The sequence below is a fragment of the Aquarana catesbeiana genome, linkage group LG03 (genome assembly GCF_042186555.1).
Source record: "Aquarana catesbeiana isolate 2022-GZ linkage group LG03, ASM4218655v1, whole genome shotgun sequence".
Classification (NCBI taxonomy): Eukaryota; Metazoa; Chordata; class Amphibia; order Anura; family Ranidae; genus Aquarana; species Aquarana catesbeiana.
In genome coordinates this window covers 722829665-722847474 of record NC_133326.1, presented here as the reverse complement: position 1 = coordinate 722847474, position 17810 = coordinate 722829665, and the positions used below count along the sequence as shown (strand labels likewise).

The window sequence follows — 17810 nt, the reverse complement described above, 5'->3', positions numbered from 1 at the left end:
TCAGATATAGAACATGTTCTAAATCTTTCTGTCGGAAATGCAGATGGAGTTTAGCCTGTTGGCAAGTCCACTCGTGTGTATGCGGCATTACAATTCAGCGTCACCCACCTAATCATCTTTCTTGCTCCCTCAGGCTCCTCCAATCCATTATGCAGTGAGGGATGGAATCACTATGGACTCAGCTGTTACTACTTCTCTTCAGACACAAAACCATGGAACGCCTCCAAGAAAGACTGCGAGGACAAGGAGGCCCACCTGGTGGTCACTAACAGCGAGGCAGAGCTGGTATGCACAGATATACACTTCCTATTGTATTAGTCCCACTGTCTGATCACATCACTGCCAGCAGTATTTGATTATTATGCTCCCAGCCTCACCCTGTGAAGAGATTGTCCAGTTTGCAGGACAACAATCTAAGCACTGGTAGACTGAGAGAGATTATGACTGAGTCATGGCAAATGAATAGTTAACCCTTTAGCCAACATTAAATGTTTTAACAGATATCTGCACCCTTTATAGAACCTCTTGGGGAAATTCTGACATTTAAAAAAATGTGTGTCACTTGCTGCCTCATCCGGACAGGAATGTAACAGAGCTTACACTGCTGTAGCTTCTTCACAGAGACAAAGTTCTTTGATTTTTAAATTTCAGCTTCATGATTATCAAACATTGAAAAAAAAGGTGCAGGAATTATACACAGACAAAAATGAACTTTAATGGCATCCCAGTCTTCGTCCATGGGGTTCAATATTGAGTTGGCCCAGCCTTTGCAGCTATAACAGCTTCAACTCTTCTGGGAGTGCTGTCCACAAGGTTTAGGAGTGTGTCTATGGGAATGTTTGACCATTCTTCCAGAGCATTTGTGAGGTCAGGCACTGATGATGGACGAGGAGGTCTGTTTTGCAGTCTCCACTCTAATTCACCCAAAGATGTTCTATCGGGTTGAGGTCAGGACTCTGTGTAGGCCAGTCAGGTTCCTCCACCCCAAACTCACTCACCCATGTCTTTATGGACCTTGCATTGTGCACTGGTGCACAGTCATGTTAGAACAGGAAGAGGCCATTCCCAAACTGTTCCCACAATGTTGGGAGCCTGGAATTGTCCAAAATGTCTTGGTATGCTGACGCCTTAAGAGTTCCCTTCACTGGAACAAAGGGTCCAAGCCCCACCCGTGAAAAACAACCCCACACCATAACACCCCCTCCACCAAATGAAATGGACCAGTGCACAAAGCAAGGTCCATAAAGATATTGGAGATTGGGGCCGGGCGCATTTATTAGGGGGGCGGTGTCCCTTCGCCCCTAATGGAGCAGCGGCCACGGCAATCCAGTGCTCCTCATCTCTTTTATTGTTACAATGAAGACTTGATGGAGCTTCTAGTTCCTTCCCGGTATATTAAAAAGTAGAAAAAAAACGTTTTGGCTGGAGTTCTAGCCAGGCCAATGGCATGTTTAGGAGGTCAGCAAGGAAAACCTACATTCTTCTCTAATTATAGGTTTCCTTTAGGGGAAAAAAACAACTTTCTTATGGATATCCTTCTGGCTTCATGGTTCAAGTATTACCAATACACCTGAGTAATTAAAAAAAAAACCCTCTTTATTCTATGAATGGGAAATGATCTCTGAATGGAGGATGGGTGGATGATCGTTAGGTCTGCCCCCTCCATTCATAGTTGGTGTTCCATTCATAGAAGCTGTAGTATGGATGAATGGAGCAGCTGGGTGGAAAAGGAGGCCATAGTCAATGAGAGCCCTTAATTGTGTTAACGCCTACCATGGGGGGGGGGGGGGCATGAATGGTGGAGGGTTTCACCTAAAAGAAGGGGCATCAGCAGAAGGAACACATCCTACTGATTGTAAGTTATAAAAAAATCAAAAATAAACTGCGTTTTGATAAACAAAAACACAAAATTGCAGCTGCAACCATCAAGTGAGCTATTATCACAAAAATGAAATAGGTGAACAAGTATGTTGTGCTTAAATGAAATAAACAGTAAATAAATAATATAAACAAGTGAATCCAAAAGTCACAAACGTGACACAATAGTGAAAGTTTGAATGCTGTGCCACCAACTTCCTCCACCTTGTGTGACCATCACCAAAAAAATAGGGTGTGCCCTTACCAAAAAGCGTTGACCACCTATTATGGGGGGGGCAACATAGGCTTGTATGTCTGGAAAAACTCCACGTCTGTAAGGAGGTCCGCTCAACAGAAACTTCAAGCCACCACCGGGGAAAACATCAGGTTTCTTTTACTCCAACCGTCACCTCAGGTCATATACCCCAAATGAGAGACAAATGCCACAATAGCGTAAAATCTTTTTTACCAGGATTTAACCACCTCAATACCGGGCACTTTCACCCCCTTCCTTCTCAGACCAATTTTTAGCTTTCAGCGCTGTCACACTTTCAATGACAATTGCGCGGTCATGCTATGCTGTACCCAAATGATTTTTTTTTTTTCACAAATGCACAAGTAGAGCTTTCTTTTGGTGGTTTTATTCAGGACTCCGTTTTTTATTTTTTGCAATATAAGTGAAAAAAGAGTGGAAATTTGAAAAAAAAACAATATTTTCTTCTTTCTATTTTAAAAGAAATCCAATAAAATCGTTTTTTTTTTCATAAATTTAAGCCAACATGTATTCTGCTACATGTCTTTGGTAAAAAAAAGTGTATAATAATTGGTTTGTTTGATCACGGACAGATGTACGCAGATGATCATGTACAGACGTGCGCAGGTGATCACAGACATATGTGTGCAGATAATCATTGGGACATGTGATTTTACTGTTAAATCTGTGGGGGACAGGTGCTTTTACTATGTGGGAACATGTGTGTGGGGACATGTGTTTTGGGGATATGTGTGTTTTACATTGTGTACATGTTTTAACTTTCAATATATATTTTTTTTTATCTTATTATTCAAGTAATAAGACAATGTCATAGAAAGTACATTCAATGAACAATAAAACTTATAAGTGTGAGATTAAGCATAAGTATCTGAGTGGCCTTCCATCAGGATATGTAGAAATACAGCACCTCAAAACATTAAACTGAGAAATATAGTATATTTGGTGGAAGTATTGGTGAGGTTGATAAGATGCATTAACATAGAAGGATAAAAGTCGTTAGTGGCCAGGTCATGAAATATGTTTCTGATTCTTTAAGGACTAACTACGTAGAATCCCAACGAGCCACTTAGACTTGTACTACTGGAAATGGTTATAGTACAGGGAAAAGGTATAGCGTAGGAACCGAAGGAGGGGGATAATGAAGGGGAGGGAGAAGAGAGGAAAAAAAAGGGGGGGGCGGTGGTTCCCTTGTGCCCTTTTCCGTAAATCTCAACAACATTTAATAGTATGAACTATCAAGTCATCCTATAGCTCTAAGGATATCTGAGAAACAGCAAGAATTAAAGAAAGGAGTAAAGAAAAAGGAGAAGAAAGAGGAGAGAGAAGAAAAAGGAAGGGGGGAGGGCCAGCCAGAGGTGAATTAGGATGAGCATATATATCGTATCCATGGGTCCCATATTGCATCAAATTTCTTAGTAGTGTTGCGGAGAATACAGGTGAGTCTATCATTAACCATAATCCAGTTAAGCTTATTCTTTGCAGAGTCAAGAGGAACCACCGACTGCTTCCAATATTTAGCAATGGTTATTTGTTGGTAATGGTAATGGTTATTTAGCAGAGTAGGTAGAGTGACTTCAGGATTAGTGACATACATGAGGACGTTGTCAGCAAACAGAGAAAATGTGTGCTCCTGTTGTCTGCAACTTACCTCATGTATTTTAGGATGGGATCGCATTGCGACAGCTACAGTACCTGACCGCGAGATTGTGTTTCCAGCACGATCCCATCACGCTGGTTCTTGGCGACAGGGTACTGTGCATCTCGCGCTGGGTCGCTCATCGGGAAAGGAAAACTGTTTTTCCTTTCCCGATGAGCGACAGGCAGTGCTGACAGCTGTCTGGTATGACACTGGTATGCCCCCCCTCCTGAAACGTACCAGGCCGCATGCCCTCAACATGGGGGGGTGGGAGCTTTGGGGCAGGGGGGCGCCCTGCGGGCCCCCCCCACCCCAAAGCACCTTGTCCCCATGTTAAATAGTTACATAGTAGGTGAGGTTGAAAAAAGACACAAGTCCATCAAGTCCAACCTATGTGTGTGATTATATGTCAGTATTACATTATATATCCCTGTATGTTGCGGTCATTCAGGTGCTTATCTAATAGTTTCTTGAAGCTATCAATGCTCCCCGCTGAGACCACCGCTAGGGATGAGCTTCGTGTTCGAGTCGAACCCATGTTCGACTCGAACATCGTCTGTTCGCCCATTCGCCGAATTGCGAACGATATGGGCCGTTCGCGCCAAATTCGTGTGGCGCGTCACGGCCCATAATTCACTGCGGCATCGCAGTGCATTGCTGGCTGATGATTGGCCAAGCATGCACTATGACCCGCATGCTTGGCCAATCACAGCGCCGCCTGGCTTTGGCCAATTATGGCTCAGGGGATTTAGTACACGCCCCACACTATATAAGGCCGTCTGCACGACGGCCCTGTTTAGTGTGTGTTCCAGTGTTCATTGAGAGAGAGAGAGAGGGACAGACAGTGACATTTGATTTGAGGTAGATAGATTAGGCAGAACAGTCAGTCAGTTAGCTGCACTTACAGTGTATTGTGTATATATATGCATCCCAGGTGTTGCGCATATATATATATATATATATATATATACACTGTATTCAGTTTAGCTAGATCCGTTCTTGTTATCTTCCTACTGACAGGCAGGCTTGTCTTGTTACAGTATTTTCAGCTACCTGAAGAAAATTGCTGGTGTTCTTTTGATCCTATTAGTACCACAGTCAGGCAGCTAGACTATTTACAGTTAGTGCAGTGCGTCCTGCTCACAGTGTTCAGCTAAAACTACAAGTTAGTGGGGTGCATCCTGCTCACAGTGTTCAGCTAAACCTACAAGTTAGTGCAGTGTGTCCTGCTCACAGTGTTCAGCTAAACCTACAAGTTAGTGCAGTGTGTCCTGCTCACAGTGTTCAGCTAGATCCGTTCCTGTTATCTTCTTACTGACAGGCAGGCTTGTCTTGTTACAGTATATACAGCTACCTGAAGAAAATTACTGGTGTTCTTTTGATCCTATTAGTACCACAGTCAGGCAGCTAGACTATTTACAGTTAGTGCAGTGCGTCCTGCTCACAATGTTCAGCTAAACCTACAAGTTAGTGTGGTGCGTCCACCTCACAGTGTTCAGCTAAACCTACAAGTTAGTGTGGTGCGTCCTGCTCACAGTGTTCAGCTAAACCTACAAGTTAGTGGGGTGCGTCCACCTCACAGTGTTCAGCTAAAGCTACCTGTAGAAGGTTGGTGGTGTTCCTCATACTACAGGCAGGCAGTTGATTTTGCTAGCTGCAGTATCAGTATATATATATATATATATATATATATATATATATATATATATATATCCCAGCTTAGTGCAGCTACAGGCCATTAGTATGTCTGGAAGGCCAAGAAGGAGAGGCAGACAGTCACAAGCCAATAAGAGAGGGCAAGCAGGCTCTGTGTCTAGTGCTGGTCGTGGAGACGGTGCATCCTCATCAGCACGTGGCCGTGGGACACGCTTGGCCTTTTTTTCGGCAGCTGGCCGTGTTGAGCCGCAACATGCGGAAGACTTGGTCGAGTGGATGACCAAGCCGTCCTCATCCTCCTCATCCTCTCTCACCCATGCCCAGGGTACTTTGTCTGGCAAAGCAGCGGCCTCTTCCCTCGGCTCAATGTCATCAGTGACTCCTTCCCTAGCCCCACCATGTCCTCCTGAGGAGTCCCTCGAACTGTTTGACCACAGTGTTGGGTACATGCTCCAGGAGGATGCCCAGCATTTGGAAGGCTCTGATGATGATACTGAGCTCGATGAAGGCAGTAACATGAGCACAGACAGAGGGGGTGCCCAAGAAGGACAGCAATCTGGCAGTCATGCTCCCCCTGCTGCAGCATACTGCCAGGTTTGCTCCAGTGATGAGGAGGGAGGGGATGATGAGGTCACTGACTCAACGTGGGTGCCTGATAGGAGAGAGGAGGAGGAGGAGGAGGCGGCACATCACCAACGAGGCAGGATGCCCTCCAGGGACCAGCCTAAGGGCAGCACATTGACTGCATCACACCCCAAAGCTCCACATGTGCAGGGCGCTGCAGTCTCTGCGCGTTATTCAAAAAGTTCTTTGGTGTGGGCCTTTTTTGAGACAAGTGCATCAGATCGCACCGCTGCTATTTGCAACATATGTCTCAAGCGTATCTCGCGTGGCCAAAACATCTCCCGCTTGGGTACCACATGCTTGACCAGACATATGTTGACCTGCCATGCAGTTCGTTGGCAAGCGTATCTAAAAGACTCACACCAAAGAACAAAGAGGACCTCTCCTTGCTCCTCATCAGCTGAGATTTCCAACCCCACTATACCTTCAGTCCTCTCTGAGACCTGCACTGAGAGGAATGAAGGTGTAGAATTAGGTGTGTCACAGCCAAGTACTTGTGGGCAATCTGCTTTTGGTACACCGACGTCAGATTGTACCAGGCAAATTTCCCTGTCCCAGCTGCTGCACCGCCGAAAGAAGTTTGCTCCCAGCCATCCACATGCCCAGTGGTTGAATGCTAGCTTGGCAAAATTGTTAGCACTTCAACTGCTGCCTTTTCAGTTGGTAGACTCTGCCCCCTTCCGTGAGTTTGTGGAATGTGCGGTTCCTCAGTGGCAGGTACCCAAACGCCACTTTTTCTCACGGAAGGCGATTCCGGCTCTCTACCGGCATGTGGAAGGCAATGTCCATGCCTCGCTGGACAGGGCAGTCAGCGGTAAGGTGCATATTACAGCTGACTCATGGTCCAGCAGGCATGTAGTGTTGGAGGTTGTTCCGCCACCACGTCTCCAAAATGCCACTACTGGTGATTCTGACACACCTCTCTCCTCCACCCCCTCTTCTTCTTCCTCCATGGCCTCTTCCTGTGCTTTGTCCTCGGAACCAGCGGTGCTCCGTAGGCGTTCAAGGGGCTACACAAGTACGCAGGCCAAAAGATGCCATGCGGTGCTTGAGTTGGTGTGCTTGGGGGACAGGAGCCTCACTGGGGCAGAGGTTCTGTCAGCTCTGCAGGGGCAGGTTCAGAGGTGGTTGACGCCACACCAACTTAAGGCAGGAAAGGTGGTTTGCGACAATGGCACCAACCTCCTCTCCGCCCTCCAACAGGGACAAATGACCCATGTGCACTGTTTGGCTCACGTCCTTAACTTGGTGGTGCAGCGGTTCTTGGGCAGGTACCCAGGCTTACAGTCTGTGTGCATTTCCGCCAGTCATATAATGCCAGTGCTCGGCTGGCAGACCTCTAAAAGGAATGTAACCTGCCCAAGAACCGCCTAATCTGTGACATGCCCACCAGGTGGAACTCAAAGTTGGCCATGCTGCAGCGGCTGCACACGCAGCAGAGGGCCATCAATGAGTACCTGTGTGACTATGGCACCAGGACAGGGTCAGGGGAGCTTGTTTTTTTTTTTCCCAATGCCAGTGGGCGATGATCAGGGATGCATGCACTGTCCTATCACCATTTGAGGAGGCCACGAGGATGGTGAGCAGTGACAGTGCATGCATCAGTGACACTGTCCCCTTTGTCCACCTGTTGGAGCACACGCTGCATAAAATAATGGACAGGGCACTTGAGGGAGAATAGGGGCAGGAAGAGGAGGAATTCCTTAGCTCTCAAGGCCCCCTTTATCCAGACAGTGTTTTCCTGCGTGCCGCCGATCACAGAGGAAGAGGACAAGGAGGAGGAGGATTGTGTCAGCATGGAGGTGGAGCCTGGCACTCAGCATCAGCAGCAGTCTTTAAGGGATCATTTACAGTCCCAAGAAACCCATGGACTTGTACGTGTCTGGGAGGAGGTGGCTGCGGATCATGTCGTCCTTAGTGTCCCAGAGGACTCCGGACCAAATGCCTCAGCAAACCTACGCTGCATGGCCTCCCTGATCCTGCAAAGGATCCTTGTATTCGTGGTATCAAGGAGAGGGATCAATACTGGCTGGCAACCCTCCTTGATCCACGTTACAAGGGTAAGGTTGCGGACCTTATCTTGCCGTCACAGAGGGAGCAGAGGATGAAACATCTTCAGGAGGCCTTGCAGAAAGGTCTGTGCAACGCGCTCCCAGAGACTGGGAGGTTACAAACTCCTGTTCCTGGACAAGGTATTGCTGAGGCTTCGGTCAGTCAAAGAAGGAGCGGTGGAGAAGGTGGCCGTCTGACCGATACGTTCAGACAATTTTTTAGTCTGCAGCCCCAAGGTATGATCGGTTCCAGCAACCATCGCCAGCGTCTGTTTTACATGGTGCAGGAATACCTAGGGGCAGGATCACCTTTCCTCTGGGTTACTGGGTCTTGAGGATGGATCACTGGCCAGAGCTTGCACAGTATGCAATTGAGCTACCGACCTGGTCGATCGACTGACCTTCATAAAAATTAATCTGATTTGGAGCACCACCAGCTACCAAGCACCTGATGCTGATGTAACTGAACAATTTTTTTTGAAAATGTCAGATCCCTTCAAAGACTGCCTATGCTGATGCTGAGTGACTATCCTGTTATGCTGAGTAATTATCCTCTTCCTCCTCAATGATCATGCTGATAGCTTGTAAGAACATTTTGGTTCTGGGCGCCGCCACCAGTGCCTAAGGCCTAATTTTTCAGCCCCTATTTAACAGGGGCGTGTAATTACAATTTTTTATGTAATTCTTTGCAGCAGGGCTAGTTCCTGCGCTCCAACTAGAGTATCTGTGAGGGGTTGCAGTGTTGTGGCACCAGCACCAGTGCCTAAGGCCCAATTTTTCTGCCCCTGTTCAACAGGGACATGTCATTAGAATTCTTGATCTAATTTTTTTCACAGCAGGGCCCCTTTCTGCGCCCACCAAGAGTAACTGTGAGGACTTACAGTGTTGTGGCACCAGCACCACCACCACCAAAGGCCCAATTTTTCTGGCCCTGTTCAACAGGGGCATGTAATTACAATTCTTGATCTAATATTTCACAGCAGGGCCCTGTGAGGGCTTACAGTGTTGTGGCATCACCTACATCTAAGGCCCAAATTTCTGCTGAGTATATAGGGCAGGCCAATACTTTCAAACATCCGACTTACAAACGACTCCTATTTGCAAACGGAAGGAGACAACAGGAAGTGAGATGAAATCTACCCCTAGGAAGGGAAATTCTCTCCTGTAAGAGTTAATATGGGAAAAACTTTTCTCCTATCCACTGATGCTTTATCACCAATCCTTGTTTCACTAAAAACCCCAAATTTTCAAAAAACATTTGTCATTGGGACAAAAAGTGAGGTGAAATCTTCTGAAGAGGAGCACAGACAGCAAAAAAAATGTCACAGGGGTGATAACCCTTCCCTATGTTTTCCAAAAAGCTTAAAATAGATTTTTTGGCTGGAGCTAAACACGTTAAAAATGTACCAGTTCAAAATTACAAAGAGATTCTACTTAAAAACAAACCTACAGTCCCTGTCTTGTTTGCACCGCCTGTATACTGCTGTTCAGAGTATATAAGGCCTGGTGGCCCCACACCTTTCCTTTTTATAATTTGGGTGCGGGGTTCCGCTTAATATCCATACAAGACCCAAAGGGCCTGGTAATGGACTGGGGGGTACCCATGCCTTTTGTCTCACTGATTTTCATACATATTGCCAGGACCCGACATTACATTAAAGCCGCAAGCAGTTTTAAATCACTTTTATTTCTTTAAAAATGTAATTTTGTGCAGGGACTGTTCTAAGCACTGGAAACACGCGCCCCTTTACAGGCATACTTTGGCCCCCCCCCCACCAGGTACGATAGTTAAAGTAATATTTCAATTTTTTTTTACTTTAAGCATAATTAAATTCACTGTTTTCGAAAAAACTTTTTTTTGCATTGATACACGTCCCCTGGGGCAGAACCCCGGTCCCCAAACCCTTTTTAGGACAATACCATGCAAATTAGCCTTTAAAATGAGCACTTTTGATTTTGGACGTGCGAGTCCCATAGACGTCAATGGGGTTCCAACGTTCGTGCAAATTTTCGGTCCGTTCTGGTGCGAACCGAACCGAGGGGTGTTCGGCTCATCCCTAATGGAGAGCCCAACCCCTGAACATTATGAGAAAGCAGTCGTACAGTACCTGACCGCGAGATTGTGTTTCCAGCACGATCCCATCACGCTGGTTCTCGGCGACAGGGTACTGTGCATGTCGCGCTGGCTCACTCATCGGGAAAGGAAAACTTTTTTTCCTTTCGCGATGAGCGACAGGCAGTGCTGACAGCTGTCTGGTATGAATCCTGAGGGGGAACGCCGCGCCAAATTTTAAATGAAAAAAACGGCATGGGTTCCCCCCAGGGGCATACCAGGCCCTTAGGTCTGGTATACATTGTAAGAGGAACCCCCTACGCCGAAAAATCGGCGTGGGGGTCCCCCCAAAATCCATACCAGACCCTTATCCGAGCACGCAGCTTGGCCGGCCAGGAAAGGGGGTGGGGACGAGCGAGTGCACCCCCTTCTGAGCTGTACCAGGCTGCATGCCCTCAACATGGGGGGGTGGGTGCCTTGGGGGCCGGGGGGCGTCCTGCGGGCCCTCCCCACCCCAAAGCACCTTGTCCCCATGTTGATGAGGACAAGGGCCTCCTCCCGTCAACCCTGGCCGTTGGTTGTCGGGGTCTGCGGGCGGGGGCTTATCGGAATCCGGGAGCCCCCTTTAATAAGGGGGCCCCCAGATCCCGGCCCCCCACCCTATGTGAATGAGTATGGGGTACATGGTACCCCTACCCATTCACCTAGGGAAAAAAGTGTCAATAAAAAAAAAACACAGTTCACAGGTTTTAAGAGTAATTTATTAGGCAGCTCCGGGGTCTTCTTCCGACATCAGGAGGGGAGTGTCTTCTTCCGACCTCTCCCGGTGTTCCACCTCTTCTCCCGGGCCCCTCCGCTATCTTCTTCCAGCTCTTTTGCCAGTGGGGGCCCGGTCTGCTGCAACTGTCTTGTCGCCACTGTCTTGTCGCCGCTGTCTCGTCACCGCTGTCTCGTCACCGCTGTCCCGTCGCTTCTTCTCTTCTTCTCTTTTTCTGATGTTGACACAACACTCTCTCCGGCTGGAATGCTGTGTGCGAGCTGCGGAGCCATTTATATAGGTGGTGACCCCGCCCCCTTGTGACGTCACGGTCCCAGCATGAGCAGGTACTCTGGGGTCACGCCCCCTTATGACGCCAGAGTCCCTGCGCATGCTGGGACCGTGACGTCACAAGGGGGCGGGGTCACCGCCTATATAAATGGCTCCGCAGCTCGCACACAGCCGGAGAGAGCGTTGTGTCAACATTGGAAGAAGAGAAGAAGCGATGAAGAGAAGAAGTGATGAGACAGCGGCGACAAGACAGAGGCGACAAAACAGTGGCAGCAGACCGGGCCCCCGCTGGCAAAAGAACAGAAGAGCTGGAAGAAGATAGCGGAGGGCACTATGTGGACGTGCAGGCAGTATGTGCATAATAGAAAAAAATAATAATAAATAAAGGGTGGAGCCCACCAAAAAAACTATACATATGTATCTCTCAGCTTAAATAAAAATAAAACCATGGTGAAATCTACAATAAAATTAAAAAAATATTAAAATATTTTTTTCAATAAGATAGTGATTGCCGCTGAGACATTAAATGCCAGTACAAAGTGCTGTGAATTAACCACCTCAATACAGGGCATTTTCGCCCCCTTCCTGCCCAAGCCATTTTTCAGCTTTCAGCGCTGTCGCACTTTGAATGACAATTTCGCGGTCATACAACACTCGACCCAAATGAAATTGTTATCATTTTTTCCCCACAAATAGAGCTTTCTTTTAGTGGTATTTGATCACCTCTGCGGTTTTTATTTTTTGCGCTATAAACAAAAGAAGAGTGACAAGTTTTTAAAAAAACACAATAATTTTTACCTTTTGTGATAATAAATATCCATTTTTTTTTTCTTTAAAACAAATTTTTTCTCAGTTTAGGCCGATATGTATTCTTGTACATATTTTTGGTAAAAAAAAATTGCAATAAGCGTATATAGATTGGTTTGCGCAAAAGTTATAGCGTCTACAAAACAGGGGATAGTTTTATAACATTTTAATTTTTTTAAATTTTTTTACTAGTAATGGCGGCGATCTGCGATTTTTATTGTGACTGCGATATTGCGGCGGACACATCGGACACTTTTGACACATATTTGGGACCATTCACATTTATACAGCGATCCGTGCTATAAAAATGCATTGATTACTGTATAAATGTGACAGGCAGTGAAGGGGTTAACACTGGGTGGTGATCGAGGGGTTAACTGTGTTGCTAGGGGAGTGATTCTAACTGTAGGGGGCGGGGACTCACTAGGGGAGGAGACCGATCGGTGTTCCTCTGTACTGGGAACACACCATCGGTCTCCTCTCCTCTGACAGGACCATGGATCTGTGTGTTTACATACACAGATCCACGGTCCTGCTGTGTTACCGGTAATCGCGGGTGCCTAGTGACACGGCGGGCGCACGCGATCGCCGGCGCCGGCGCGCGCGTGCCCCCTGGTGGCCTAAGAAAGCGAGGACGTCATATGACGCCCTCCCGCAACGAGAGCTGCGCCGCCTGGCCGTCAACTGACGGCCGGCGGTCAGCAAGCAGTTAATATCCTGAAATTATTATAGTTCAATGAACCATGATTCATATAAATAAATAGATGGCTAAAAACTCAATAACATAAAAGCAAAAATTGCCAAATGATACAATGTTACATTGAATGTCCAAAGTGATCTTCATAGTTTTGCATCATGCAATATAGTGTCCAGCGCCAGCAGGGGGTGCTCCATCTTAAAATAATACAATCCAATAAAGGTGACTCAGTGCAACAAAAAACAGCTTCAATGCTTCCTTAGTGATAACAGACAATTAAGTTGTGTAGATAGCAGCTGAGTTTAGAAATCATTTGTTCAGAAGAGTGGTGAGTGTGAAGTGTACAGCAGGATCTCCTCCATGCAACAATCCTCTAGTGGTAGATAATGGCCCCTTACCTCACTATACTGAGGTTACAGCATAGAGCAGACAGCGCTTGTGGTGTCTCCTGTGCAGGGGGGTCCTAGGTAATGGACTGTCATTTATCAGACCTCAGATCCATGGGGAGCATCATAGTAAATGGAGAGATGAAGATACCATATAGTGTGGCATGTATCAGACTTTATTCAACATTAGCAGCATACAGGGTACTCACACAGTAAAAAACGAAAGGTACAGTGTATCCAGACGAGCAGCGAGCTCATACACAGCTGACAGTGGGCGGTGCCTGTCCCTACGCGTGGCGTCACGGGTCACGCGGCTTCATCAGGGGAAGTTTTCCTTTCCCGATGAGTGAGCCATCTCAGCGCTGGCTCCCGCGACGGGGCTCGCAGGTGTCAAATCTCGCAAATAAATGCGGTGAGATTGACACAGTATCGCGGTCACCTACTGTATGGTTCAGTTCGAGTCATTTAAATTGGACATGGCAAAAGACAAAAACAGCTGTAATAGATAAACTTACCTACCTACTCCAAGGTATGGGCCTCTCCGGAAAACAAAAGAACCTCTGGCTGACCCTCAGGGAGGAAAGGGAAAAAAGGTCAAAAATAGAGAAGATAGAAAAGAGAAGAAATAGTAGTCGATACGTGGGCTTAGGAACGCCCAGTATCAAGGAATATAACATGGAAAATCGAGTGAAGCAAAATACAGTATAACCCCGTAGTCCAGAACCCAGGATCTGGGAGTGTGGGAGTCTCCACCAAGGGTAATCGATGGGGAGAGTCTGACAAACAAGGCGAGCACATAGCTTCCTCCCGGCACAAATATTATATAGTAAAATGCCCTTCTAAATGTTCCTGAACAAACAAAAACAAACAAAAACAAAAAAAAAAGAACAAAAACAAAAAAAAACAAAAAAAAAACAACCCAATATACATTTATAATGGACCAACAATTAGTAGAAATATAACAAATATTGTGTAAAACAAATGGGTCCCAAGTTAGACAATACCAGGATGACCTGGAAGGTAACAGTTACCAGGTGTATAGTATCTAAAGATGTTAACCAAACATAGGCAGCAGCTAATGTCCCACAATCGGACCGCTGAGAAGCTACTGCTGTAAGCTGCAAAAAACAAAAAAAACCCAAAAATAACCCCCCCCCATATACATTTATAATGGACCAACAATTAGTACAAATATAGCAAATATTGTGCAATACAACCAGGTCCCAAGTTCGACAATACCAGGATGACCTGGAAGGTAACCGATACCAGGTGTATGGTATCTAAAGAATGTTAACCAAACATAGGCAGCAGCTAATGTCCCGCAATAGGACCACTGAGAAGCCACTGCTGTTAGGGTAAGATTAAAAAAAAAGAAAAAAAAAAAAAAAAGAAGGGGGGTAAGGTAATATGTATCAGTCAGGGTTTTTTCCAGGTAACTCGACGTGAAGTTGCGGATTTCCTTGAGGACGGGGAAGACCAAAGAGGTGAAAGCGGAAGAGGAGGATCGTTAGATCTTGATGGATCATGAGATGGGGGCTTATGAGAGATAAATCCCAACTTCATCAAAATCTTTTCACCGTCTGCGAATGTAGAGAAGGCATATGATCAATTGTTATATGTGAATTGTAAATGGAAAGGATAGTTCCAGCGATAGCGAATGTTGCGCTGGATCAGAGGGGAAAGCAAAGGTTTAAATGCTCTTCTTTTTTGAATGGTAGCCTGGGAAATGTCTACAATGCAAAGACCTGGATTTGATAACCTTCAACTTCCAGGTCCGGGTGTTCCCTGGCATATCGCATAACCGCTTCCTTGACCCCGAAGAAATAGGGTTTCACAATCACATCTCGGGGAGGCCCGTCTGGTTTCAGAGGAACTAGGGCTCTGTGAATGCGATTGTTATCCATGTGGATTTCATCAATATCTGGGACAGCTGATTGCATCAGGGAAGAAGTGATGGAGGTTATGTCTTTAACCGATTCTGGTATACCACGGATGCGGAAATTATACCATCTGGCACGATTTTCAAGATCGTCAATCCTATTGTAGTTCAGTAACCGTAGTAGAATTTTGTGCTACTCTGTGGACAGTGTCATCAACTTTGGGTTCAATACTGTCTAACCGACATCCTAAATTCTGGAAATCCTGCTTCAGGTCAGAGGCCAATTTAGATGTGGCCTTCTCTAACTTTTTTTTCAAAATATCTGCAAAGCGGTCAAGGAGGATAGTGTCTGGAGAATATGGCAATGGTGCAGGCAAAGGGTCTGGGGATCTCTCAGTACAGTCAGGATCTATATCTCTGGCCACTGGTCTGGCCAAGGAATATATCAGCCAAAGAAAAAAAGGAGGGTTTGGGACTTTATATGAGGCAAGGACAGTTACGTCACAATTGCCCCCATCCCTATCAAAAACAAAGCAAAAGGAGAAGTTGGGACTTTGCATGAGGCATGCGGATTTGCAAGCAAAAAAATGAGCTTTATAGTCGGATAGTGTTAATTTTATTAAATATTGCACAGTAAAATACATCAAAAGCATTGATACATATTGCATCTTCCATCATGATTAATTGGTACATACAGAGGCATATTACACATTAACGATGATATTCAGATAAATAGATGAAACAGTATATACAGAATGTGTTACAAAACTGCATGATTGTAAAATTTAAGGCATCTGAAGCTCGACGCGTTTCGCGGCTAAACTTGCCGCTCATCAGTAGCCGATGTAAACTGGATGTCTATAAAGCGAGAGTATTGTGTCAGACGATAAGTAAATCTTGTATATGAAAAATAAAAAATAGACGGAATTGGCTTGAATCAACAGCCCATACTCACAGGTGAGGCAATAGAAAGGGCGTGTCAGTGGTTACGTGGGCAGCCGGAGGCAGAATCTGACACGGGAGCTGCGGCGGCACAAACGGCCGAGCAGGAGAGCAAGCCCTGTGCTGAAATGGTGAAAATGCAGAAATGAATGAAAATGAAAAAAAATGAAAAAAAAAATGTGAAAAAATGTGTAAGTGAGAACAAAGTGATGGAAATCTGTGATAATGTCATTGTGTTGGGAACAATGGGAATGCTCCAAAGTGGTGAGTACTAACATTAAGGATGGGAAAGAAAAGAGAGGGGAAATGCACTAACAGAAAGGATGGGGGAGAGAAAAAGATGGGAGAAGATAAAAAATAAATAAATACCTAAAAATAAAATAAAATGCAATAAAATAAATTAATATAGAGAGGACATGAAGAGGAAAAAGGAGGAGAAAGAAAATGTGAAGAAACAAATAATGTGTGACAGCGACTCCGTGTTGGAAGCAATGCAAGTGCTCCAACCTGGTAAACGCTATCGTTTGAAGGTGAAATAACTCAGTTGTGTGATAGTGAAATTGTGTTGCTAACAATGGAAATATTCCAACATAGTGAACACTATCAGTGAGAGTAGGAAAACAGGGAAACACAGGAGTGTGAAGGAAGAAAAGAGGAATTAGAATAAGTGCAAGGTATGTTACCTGAATGTGTATAGTGGAAAGTGCACCGCACTTATTGCACGGTGTTCCCAATCTGCGACCTCTGTGTATGTGTGTTGAGTAGATGTGCCACAAACAAAAGCTTGCCTCGCCACAGCCGCATGTAGCCGCCAACGTCACGTTGGCGAATATATAAGAAGAGGAGGCGCCGCCCCCCCAGGCCAGACGGCCAGCGAGTGGCGCCAAACTAGTCTCCCTTGTATCAGACGCCAGATGGATTCACGGCGCCCACGTGGTGACGTCAACAACAGTCGGCATCAGAGGTGTTGCGCCGGATGCGTGGCGTCGATGCAAAGCGGGGCGGCCGCCCGCCCCCCCAAAAGGGGGAGGACCGCCGATGTGCATCACAGCTCCCTGAGCCAGACAAAGCCCCGACTGACATCACCATACCCACAAGGTCCACGCCCCTCACATATGCCAAACCCATGGAAAACAATGGGACTGTAAAGGTGGATCAAAAATTGCATAAACAATATCAAGACAAGGGATATTTCCCAAATTTAACCTACAGTGTTGTAGGAAAAGAAAAATAATTCTGGCACTGGGGTATTGTGTCAGAAATGCCCTGAAAACCTATCCTGAGTCTTGTCCCGCAATGTTGCAGGGACCAGAGGGAAGGAATCAAGCATGACACATTTGTCTCTGTGTCAGCTGATTGCTAAGCAAAAGCCGCATGCTTCCATCCCTATTTGGTACAAAGAATAAAAGGGGGGTTTGGGACTTTATATGAGGCAAGGACATATATCAGCCATATCCTTTTCTAAGGCAGATGAAGCATTGGAAGCACAGGGTTCATGCCGGTCGCCATCTTGGATTTCTTAGCTGACCCATGGGGGTGTGCTCCGTGCTGTGTGCCCGCCGTCCCGGCATTGTGCTGGAATGAGTGGGACAGGAGGGCTGCTTCTGATGGCTCTATGTGCCAGGAGTGTGCGGAGCGGTCTAGGTTTGCATCCGCTCCGACCGCCTGCACATGCTCTCTTTCCCATTGTGTACATCTTTTACATGTGTGTTTTATATTGTGTACATGTGTGTTTTAAATGTGTGTAAATGTGTGTTTTACATTTGTGTTTTACACTGGTGACCAGTGAGTAAAAAGCTGTAAAAAACAGCTCATACTCACTGATCACCAGCCGGATGCAGCGATCCGCTCTCCTCTCCTCACCGACAACTTCTGTGTGAGGAGAGGAGAGCCAATTACC

The 17810-nt window shown here is 46.1% G+C and overlaps 1 protein-coding gene across 1 annotated transcript in view; it reads left to right on the top strand.

Annotated features, from left to right (window-relative positions):
- Positions 1 to 17810, top strand: part of LOC141134936 (C-type lectin domain family 10 member A-like) — a 66588-nt gene that overhangs the window by 34745 nt on the left and 14033 nt on the right. Inside the window, exon 8 of the mRNA XM_073624369.1 lies at positions 134 to 285. Within this exon, the coding sequence (XP_073480470.1) occupies positions 134 to 285 (152 nt within the window). The remainder of the gene's footprint in view (positions 1 to 133; positions 286 to 17810) is intronic.